The 10,799-nt window shown below is 38.6% G+C and overlaps 1 protein-coding gene across 1 annotated transcript; it reads right to left on the reverse strand.

Moving 5' to 3' along the window:
* Positions 1 to 3,106: 3,106 nt before the first annotated feature.
* Positions 3,107 to 10,127, reverse strand: stau1 (staufen double-stranded RNA binding protein 1). The gene is given in 16 exon segments (XM_032548885.1): positions 3,107 to 3,826; positions 4,261 to 4,340; positions 5,380 to 5,502; positions 5,586 to 5,618; positions 5,620 to 5,906; positions 5,985 to 6,060; positions 7,441 to 7,587; positions 7,695 to 7,838; positions 7,927 to 8,139; positions 8,247 to 8,342; positions 8,438 to 8,609; positions 8,692 to 8,848; positions 8,956 to 9,112; positions 9,192 to 9,313; positions 9,899 to 9,995; positions 9,997 to 10,127. Coding segments are annotated over 16 exon segments (2,088 nt in total). The 5' UTR covers positions 10,093 to 10,127; the 3' UTR covers positions 3,107 to 3,738.
* Positions 10,128 to 10,799: the final 672 nt, after the last annotated feature.

Genomic DNA, 10,799 nt, shown 5'->3' on the forward strand with positions numbered 1-10,799 from the left:
GGTGTGCTGAGAATCCATCTGTGCTTACAGCGTCTTGCAAAAGTATTTCTAATCAGTTCTAGTGATGTATTTCACAAATTTGGCCTTTATGGAAGAGTGACCAGTTTTATTTGTTTTTATGGGCCATGATGGGGAAAATCAGCAAAAGTGAAAATAGGTGCTATAATCAAATAAAACAGAATGCTCTCTCCAGATTTTCCTCAACATGGACAGAGATGATGGCAAAAAAAAAAAAAGCTTTCAGCTGTAATGCAGCTTTTCAGAGTTTTCTTTTACCTCCTCTGAATGCATATTTTTTCTTCTGCTACACAAAAATACACCCCATCCAATTAAATCCAAATAAGGTATGGGTTTTAAACATCAAACACAAACAAACAAAAAGTCAAGAGCCAACATGTTTGGTTGTTTCTGATCCCATGGCATGCTTACAACTTTAAACTTTACCATTCTTCATACCAGCATCAACAAGGATCTCTGGCACATTATTTTGCTCAGCAGCCATGATAACATTTTTACTTTCACAGCTTATAACAGAAGTGGTTTCATTAGCATCCAAGAGGAAGGAGTTCAAATAAACTGGTGGAAGCTGAGACTGTCAGAGGGAGGTAAACAGCAGCCTGGCCGTCTGCACTTCTAGTTGGACTCTTCTTTAGTTGAAGTACTTCAAATGAAAAACATAACCATCCTTAAGATCAAACTGAAAGTCCAGATGCCTTTTAATTAACACCACATGAAAAGGTCCGTGCAACACAGCCTCGTATCTGTGTGTGGATTTGGATATTTTATGTCCATAAACCTGCTGATCCAGATTATTAATCACATTTAAGCTTATCAGAATAAGCCACATCTTGTTTCTAATAAGGGGAACTATATGGACTTAAAATTGTGTCCTTTAAAGTGCTTACAAAGAAGCAAATAAGCTGGAAGATTTTTTTTTTGGTGCAAGTTTGAGTCTTTGCCAATGTGATAGCTTCTGTTTAGCTCATTAAATATGCATGAAACAATCCTGCAAATGTGACTTGCATGTACAAACTACTCATGCGTTTGGTAGAAAAACAACAATTGTAGGGGAAAGAAAAACAAACAAAAAAAACCTAACCTCAAACTAAATCTGCTGAATTCCACTAAACATGTTATTGTGTATATGCTGAGTGGTAAATGCACAATGTATTCATACACACATGTGAAATGCATTACATCAGTAGCATTACATCTGGCTCACACTGCAGTTTCTCACACTGATCCTCTGAATAAAGAGCTGCTTAGGAAACAATCTCCCCTGTAGTTTGAAATTATTTAAATATATTAGACTTATTCAGATCCAATGAGTACCCCCTCAGTTTCATCAACAGTTGAATGACAATTTATGTCTGTATCGGCAAAGGCTTTCCTGCCTCAAATGAAGGCCCAGAGTCAAGGGCTGTTGCCAGCATCCTCTGCCCGCTCAGCAGGCAGAGGATGCTGGCTTGAGTGGAGCTGAAGCTTGAGTGGAGGTGAAGCAAGGGGGGGAGCAAAATACTGCAATTCCATTCCAAAGACAGGACAAAAATAAAAAACAAATGTATATCAAGTACCTACAGCTGATGAGTGGCTGTTGCATATGGCAGGATGACTATACCAGTAAGTTTGCTGTTGTGGGCTTTCTTATGTTTCTCTTCTATGAGTCGCTGACTGACAAGGTTGAAGAGGTGAAGACCACTTGTTCCTACATCGTGGACACAGGCAGGGATGTTTTATCATCCATCCCTCCCTTCGCTTTGCTCTAGAGTTTGGTGTTTTATCAGTGTTTAATGTATGATTGCACTTACCATTGTTTTATGTATCTCGACACTTTGACAAGCCATGAATCCCATCCTGACAGACCAACCATTAGTGTGACTCCACCGCCTCTCCTGCTTGCCTTTCCTGTCTAGAGCATGAGCATCACATTAACTCCACAACAAATGAGAATCGGCTTTCCTATTGATATTCTTTAGCTAAACATCTAATTTCAGTTTGTTGCTATGGAATTCCAACATCATTTCATAGGTTAAGACTGGTACACGTTCCCTTTCACCAACAACAAGGAGCAAAGACAAAACAATGGAGAGTTAGGGTCTCACATTTGAAGTAAATGTAGTAAAAAGGATAAATAGTTTGACAAAAGTGAAACTATTATTAATTCAGCAGAAAAATTTTAACTACTCACTCAGAAATTTGTGCTAAGTGACAACTCAGGAGTGTTGTCACTCAGGAGGAGTGATACGAAACTTGTAGATTTCTAAAATGGTTAGATGAAGTTTAAAATACCCTCAAACTATTCTGACCATATTTTAAAAATATCAGCAGATCAAAAATGTTAAAAATTTTTCATTTGCAACTTTATGTAGCTGGATATTGCAGAATACAACATATATGAGAGAAAAAAATGGAACATTTGTTTCAGCTACTCTCTTACAAATTGTAATGTTAAAAAAGCAAAAAGATGCAAAACTTCAAGGGTTTGATATAATCCAACCCTAAATGTAAGGTGCATAGCTACATGGAGGAAAATGTGTAATATCCATGAGTTTTTAAAAAACTGAATTCCTCGTTTTGCTCGAATTACTGCACCTAGGAAGTCACTGAGCTCCAACATTGGAAGAACAAGACTTGCCATTCTCAGAATACAGCAGTGTTGCAGTGAATCAAAATCAATGCTCAAATTTATTTTCATGGAAGGGAGCAAGCGTGACTAATGAATTTCCTAAAGCAGTAGAGTTGCATAATAAATATCTAAAGTTACGTGCCGCAAAATATTGTTTGTGCCCTAAATTTCTTTGTTTTTCATTTTGACTTAAACGTTTTCCAGTCTATAATATACAACTCAAATTATCCAAATCTTTACAAATACAAAATCTACCATATTTTTCTAATTAAAATTTGTAACTAATGGTTAAAAAGAACTAGAAGCTTAACATTTTCCTTCTTTCTTTTACTTCTTTACAATTTTTCCACCACTGAGTTTTAGCATCTCAGCTACAAAAATAAATAAATAAATAAAAAGACTTGCATCAGGCTCGCTGAAAGTCTATCCTATCCATATCAGGCATCAGTAGATGGGGAAAAAAGTGCAAGACAGTAGAAGTATTTGTTTTGTGCCTGTAGACACCGAAGTTTAATTACCATTATGGGTTATGGATAGAGAAGGGAAGATGACATGAGGGAGAAAAAGGGGTCATGAGGAACGTCACTGCCACACACAGCAGTGACAATCACATTACATCACACGCTACATTTAGTAAATAATTTTTGGTTGTTTATAGAAAGCACTCTAGGAAAATCAACAAACATCGTCAGCTGCACCCTAGACAAAGAAGAGGCCCGAACTTAACATATTTTCTTTATCAACTAGCTTGGCGAGAATAAAACATAAAAACACATAAAAATATAAGAAACAATTTCTATCCGAAACAAAACAATGTTCACAGTTCATCACTTAAGGGTTATTTTTAATCACATACACTCAAAAATCATTGACTAGGATGCAGCTATTGTTTCTATATTGAAAAGAAAAATAAATAATGTGTACAATTAAACAACATCAAGGAGGAGAAGCTATTTTCCTATCAATCTTGTTTAACTGTGAACATTTTGTAACAGTAAGCTTAACACTTCAGGGCCCACAGTGGGTGAAGCTCTCTGTAGCAAGCCAAAACAAGACTAAGAACACTGTGGGGTGAGTTTTCTCTAGTGCTTTCACAGACAACCAAACCTGATCTAAGCCGTGCTATCCAGCGTCTGTGCCAATGTGCTTGAGTTAGCCTGTTTGAGGTGCAGGTCACCCTCCATTTCCTGCTTGCCACACCTGCAGCAAAAAGGACAGATTCAGTTTTGCTGTAAGGCTGATCAAATAGGTGGAAATGCAGAGTAGAACGAGAAACGCAGAGTAAAATATTCTAAAAAGGATTGTTTCCTCTCAAAATAAAATTGGCTGGAGATATTTCAACATGAGAGCCTAAAGTTTGGCTTGAATTTCTTCAAATATAAAGTTTTATTAGACATTACATCCAGCCTATTTTAAATAAGTTGTAATTTTGTTTTTAATTTTCATTTGAATATAAAGTAATTCAATAACCAACTAATGGATTTGTGTATTAGTTTTGCACAAATGCAAAAATAATAATAATAAAAAAATTCACCTCCAATAAAAATACTAAGTTTAATTATAAGCATGTTGAATATTTCATGGGTAAATAAATGCTTAACTAAATGTCAACTTGGCATTTCTTCACATCTTACCCTGAGGCTGGTCCATTCCCCGTCCTTTCGTTTGGCTGCTGGTCTAACTCTGACAGCAACTTCAATATATTCAGAGCAGCCTGCAGAGATAAAGGAATAACATTTATTACGCTGAAGCCCATTCCGCTCAGCACCAGCTTTAACAATGCCTTTTGTCTTGCATTACAGTAACTCAGAGATCCAAACCATTGAAGAGTTTTAATACTCAGCAAAGTAAATATTTCACCCACTAATAGACATTTGTCCCATTTTTCTATTGCTAGGTATTCATCTGTAACTGTGTCGTCTCAAAAAAAGTAGCTGAAAAGATGCTGTGTGCATGAATCTGCAAAACTACTTGCAAAATATTTATATTTCTTGAATTTCATCACATTTTTTGATGCAACAACTACAAACCAAACTGTATTTTATTATTATTTAAAGCAGGGCACATTTGTGAAATAGGAAAGAAAGAAAGAAATGCATGGTTTTCAAAATGTTTTGCAAACAAAAACCTGCATTTCTCCAATGGCTTTACACGTCTAAAGATATTTCAATTCATTTTTGTAAAACATGTCCAGCCCCATCAGTTTGAAGGAAGAGCATTTCTCATTTAAAAAGCTGGCATTTTTATCCAAACATGCGTTTCCTTAAAACCATTTAAATGCTTATCTGTTAATAATCTGTATCTTAACTTAGTTTAGCCTTTTGAATCCTGTTTTAAGTTTTATGCATTCTTATTGTGAAAGACTGAGAATTTTATTAATGAAAGTTGCTATACAAATAAAATGTACTTTTCTAAGACTAAATATGTATACGTTGCGTATCTCCAAGGAACAATATTTTTTTCATGTTGATAACTGGGGATAACTGAACACTGAGTGTCCTTTAATCCACCAGAAGTCATGTTTAATTTTGTTCTCTGTTAACTATGATCCATTCTAAACTAGTACTATGAAAATCAAAGCTTTGTTTTCTTGTGATCATGATTATTTTTGCGTCGTATTTTAAAATAAACATATTTAAATATAATAGACATCTTTCCAGCTAATTTTGGTTTTTTTTAGTGGCTATAAATGGACTCTGAATATTTTCTGAAATCATAAATAGTTTTATAGTAGTTATATTTAAGTTACTTACCATATCATGACAGGACTCTATGTCTTTTCCAATGCCATGACTGATGAGCGGAGGCTGGGAGGAGCAGTTAATCAGCGACACAAATTCATTCTTATTGTTTTTTGGGAAATCCTTGTATTCCACCTGCAAGCAAATCACATACTTATAGAAAAAAAAATACAGCAACTATAAAATCCATGCTTTAATGAAGGCGAAGTGCTGTTTACCTGCAGACCCTGTACAGACGCAAGATAGCCAAGCTTGTTCCGAGGGTCTGGTGAGCGGTCCGTGGGGAACCTGGATCATGTTGTTTGTGTTCTTTAGTATCGTCACAGCGGTCAGGGACGTGCCGGCATACAGCAGCTCGTTGGCGATGGTGGCAGTGATGGTGGTCTTGCCTGGGTTGGGCACAACTCGGCTGTAGTCCTTGACCTGGGATCCTTGGCAGACCCCGACTGCTTGCGCCACCTCGGGCACCATGGGCAGGATACCTGCAGGCAGCTGCTGGTGGCTGAGGTAAGGCAAGCGGAAGTCCTCCTCCTTGGAGCCTGACATGAACACCCATGTGAGAAGATGCTTGTGATGTTTTTTTTAACCCATTCAAGGTGACTCTAATGGAGACTTACCCACAGACACCTCCTCTGCAGAACCTGGTTCAAAGAAGGTCACTTTGCGCCCATCACACGACTTTTTCACTGGTGTCTGAATGAAAAGATATCAAGTCACTATAAATATGTTTTACTGGGATTTATAACATTAAATTGCAAATATCACTTTAGAGCCAGGAGAGTTAAAAATGTTTAAAGCGTAAAAGAAATAAATTCACCTGGTTTCAAATAACGTGGACAATTTTACAACACTTTTCTAACAAAAACAAAGAGCCTTTTGGAGACATGCCCCTGTAAAAGGGAAAGTTAGCTAAAGCAACATTAAAATATCAAAAATGCCAATGAATGAAAAGGATGGATTTCTTGTCATCCAACAAAAAAAAAGATCCCATTCAAAACCCTTTTCGTACAGCAATATGAAACAATCAGGAGTCTTTGCTTTTAGGAAAGAACCTACCCAAAGCTGAGGGATGAGGAAACATTACAGATCATGTCATGGTGATAAGGGAAAGCTCTTATGGTGTGGATTCAGCAGCCATCCCAGAGATAACCACAGGTAACTCAGAAAATGTGCTACTTAAGCCCGACTTATTTTTTGAGTTCTCTGTCACTACGAAATATCTGCCAACAGTCACGAATTGCGTAGTTCAATTTCATTTTATAAAGGCATCTCTCCTCTCTTCTACAGCGTGATTACCTGTAATAATTGCCAGCTGCTCCAAGTGTCTGAGCAGAATGTATACGACGAGTATTTCAACCACCAAATGTGCAGCTTTAACTTGAAGTGACTTTTCAGGGCAAAATGAAAAACCATTAAGAGAAAACCAGCTGTAGGCAGATTTAAACAGTTCCGAGTGTCCAGATGACAGCCTAAAAATGTCTTGACAGCTGCACTAGGGCAATTCAGCTCTTGTGAGTAAAACTCAAAGTGATTAAGTGGAGAAAAGTGAGCCGTTCTGCTCCTTCCATTTATTGCCAATATGTTTCATAATCACAGCAAAGCTCAGAGAAATCAGTGCTGAATCTTGTGTGCAACTCAAAAACAACCCTGGTTGTAATTAGAGTACAAATTACTCTCATCTTAATGTCAACAGAAATGTTGTTTTTTGGATACATATTTTTTGTTCACACCGAGTATTGCCAGCTTGTTGTTCCTTTTCCTCATCGGATACATTTTCACATGTAGAACTCACAGAAGGTGAGTTCCACACTTAAGTTACATTAACATTTAGGCCTTTACCATCACTGTTTTTTAGGTGCTCAATGAACAAGCCTAGGTTTTTGTAGGTGATGTCATCACTTTGGCCAAGTACTGAGCTGCATTGGCTTTGATTTCTCTCCGTTTCAAACATTTTCCATTTGGGACATTAATAAAACTAATTCAACAGCTGAAAAGGAGATGTTGTAAAAGTTGTGCTGCATTTCCTTTAAAATTAATACATTCATGAAACTTTTTTTGAAAATTGAGCAGTACCTTTTCATCAGATTTGAGTGCTGGTTTGGGAGGTTGAGGCTGAGGCACTTTATATCCCAACAGTTCCAGCATTTTCTCAGCGGCATTCCTCTTGGCCACCTTCTTACTCGGCCCCAGCCCCTCTGCAGTCTGGCCGCACACAGTCACCTGCAACAGAAGATGAAAGTCACCAAAAATCCCACAAAGAATAAACAAGCAAAGAAGGGCAAACAGAAGCATGACTGGCAGCATGCCTCAAACTGCAGATGATTCACCTGCATGACGAACTCTCTGCGCCGCGGCAGACCTCTTTCTGTCACCATGCTGTACTCCGGCTCCTTCTCCTTCTTGGCCTGCTGGATCTGAGCCAAGCGGCTGATGGGATTCATCCCCTGGCCATACTCAGGGCTGGTCTGCAGCTGTTGACACGATGGACAAATCATTACCTTATGAACAGCCTTTAGGTCTCTTCTGACTAATCCCAACCAGCGTTAAAAGTTGCATCACCTTGATTATAGATTTTGTTTTCTTTTTGATGCGTGGCAGCTTCTTCTCCACACTGGGTATGTGGGGGAGCCTCTTTAACTCCACCAGCGCTGCAGCAGCTGCCAGCTTCTTTGCAATCTTTTTGCTTTTGCCCTCACCCTCTCCCACGAACTCCCCGACTATAACACGCACTAGAAAACTCTTCATGTGTGGAGGTCCTTCTTCCTTTAAAATCTGTGTGGGAAAAACAGTGATCTTCCATGTAACAATATATATTTGACAAGCAATCCCTTCTTATTCCTATGTAGCTGGATCTTTGAGAACAGCAAATCCATTCGAACCTCAAAGTTGACGGGTAGGTTCCTTTTTAGAGCAATTTCAAACACTTGACTTATTTCTGATTTGTTCAAGTTCTCCTCCTCGGGCTCTCCGTTCATCTGTCAAAAACAACATTAAAAATAGAAAAGTTGTGAGTCTCTTATCTAGTGCTGCATAAAAGCCTTTTCATGCTGAGCTGCCTCTTCTTTCTCACCACTGGCGACTGCTGCAGCATTGGCTCCTTCTGCAGCACTTTCAAGGCTTTGGCAGCGGCGTCGTGTTTGGCCTGCTGCCGCGTCCGTCCCTTCCCAATGAACTGCTGGCTCCCGACAGAAAGCTCCATGTGGTAAATTATTGGTCCCACTGGAGGAAATGGATAGTAGTACCTGGACACAATGAGAGAGTTTACACCAACTGCAAATGACAATTATTGAAACATTTTATTGACTTTTATTTTTTTTAACTCACTGTTGCATAGAGCGCTGGTAAGGTCCTGGAGCACGGACACTGTAGTTGTAGCTTGGTGGTCGCATACCCGGGTATGGGTCGATGGGTTTAAAGTTAGGTTTTTTACCAAGCTTCAAACAAAGTGCATTCAACTCCATGGTGTGTGTGCTGCCATCTACTGTAAAGCAAAGAGCAGAAAACTCCTCTAAGATAAAATTCATGTGTTCATTTTCCTCTATGAAAATGATTACTCGGATTGGGCCAGAGCAAGTTTGAGCGGCCCACCTGGGTTCCTGCCGGTGTTGCGGGGTGTCCTCACTGTGGGTTTGGGTAGCGTCGTTTCGGCAAGGGCAGATGCTGCAGCAGAATGCTGGGCTTTCTTTATACTGGTTCCTTCGGCCTCCCAGTACTGATCTCCCAGTGTGAGTCTCACCGAGAAAATCTGAAGGGAAAAATCGCTTCATTTGAATAAAAGGCACAAAACAAGTCAAGAGAACTGAATTCTGGTATGAGACGTGTACCTTGGAGTGAGCTGGTCCTTGCTCAGAAAGAAGCTTGTATTCAGGTTGGATCTTGTTGAAACGGGCTAACTCATTCACCAAACACATGGGAGTCTTCTCTTTAGGGTTTGCCATGTTATAAACTATAACAAAACAAAATAAGTCACTCACAACCAACAACCTAACATGGTCCTAAACACTTAAAAGATTCCTTTATTGAAATAATTCAATTCAGAAAATCTGAGTACATAAAGAGTTATTTGTTTCAAGAGTTTAATGTTAACTTTGATGATCATGGCTTAAAGCAAACAAAAAACAAAATTAGTTCTGTAAAAAATTTTGAATATTGCATAAGAGAAAAAAAAATTAAGTGCAGAAATTTCAACTGAGGAAAAGGAGACTCTGTGACTAACTTGGGTTTTCTTATCACCTCCATAAAAAGCTGCAACATTAAAAGGAGCCCCAATCGAGAACTGAGCATTTACCACGCAGTGTATGGACTTACTTTTTTTCATACAGTCTTAAATTCATGTTATTGGCCTCATGTAATGTCCTAATTATCTGAGAAATTGAATTTCGCATTTTCATTCACAAAAAAATAGTGAAATATATCACTATGTACAAGATCAATATATGTTTAATTTTTTCAACTGAAATGGTAAAACAATGCGTTTCGAGATGCATCAGCATCCTTCTGGAGACTAAAATATATTTTAAGGCAAACAAACCTGTGGTGGTGTTATAGGGAGTGGCGGAGCCCGCGGGCAGAGCAGAGCTTCTGATTGGCTGGCTGGCGCTCTCTGATGGAAGGGCACCTGTAGCACACTGGGATGCTGTAGCCAGGCTGCGGCTGCCCTAGCTGCAGCGAGGCAGAGGCAGCAGGAATGGCGCTAGGCAGACACTGAAACTGGAGCTGAGACATTCTTTTGCTCTGATGCTGGAGTCAAGATGAGAAATCTGCAGTGGGAAATATACAACATCTTCCAGAAAAACGTAGCACTGCATTCAGAGCACTTCAAATCATGCCAAAGGTGTTTCAACAGGCTGAGATAAGGACTTTTTACAGGCCAATCAAGTTCATTTACAAACTCTAAGATACCAGGAAATCTGGTATCTTAATTATTTCCAAAAACATATAATAAAAAAAACAAAAACAAATAATCATCTGTCTATGAAGCATCATACTTTGCAAAATGCAGGATGAAATGGTCGGTTCTCTTAGCAATCCAGACTCTAATTGGATTACCATGACAGGGAGACATGATCCTCTACAGACCAGTGGATGTGTGCATCCCTGCATCTGATGCTTTGCATTGCAATCAATCTACTTCTTGAATTTTTCTGAAATCAATAATGGTCAAGTTTTGACTGCTATTGGTTGATACACAACTTGAGAAAAAAAAGAAAGCATATACACTCCTAGTAATCAGCTGATAGACATTAACCAAGCATATAATGAAATCATGATAAAAAATACGTAAATTTAAAATTCATTGCCACACAGCATCAGCTCTATCTATTTTACAGAAAACATCTTTCATTCTTTGTCAGTCTTTCCTGTTGAAGACACGCTTCAACAGGAAATGGCGTCACATTAATAGCTATGGTAAGGCCTAAGGTGTTTTGTGA

Source organism: Xiphophorus hellerii, chromosome 20 (genome assembly GCF_003331165.1).
Source record: "Xiphophorus hellerii strain 12219 chromosome 20, Xiphophorus_hellerii-4.1, whole genome shotgun sequence".
In the NCBI taxonomy this organism is placed as follows: Eukaryota; Metazoa; Chordata; class Actinopteri; order Cyprinodontiformes; family Poeciliidae; genus Xiphophorus; species Xiphophorus hellerii.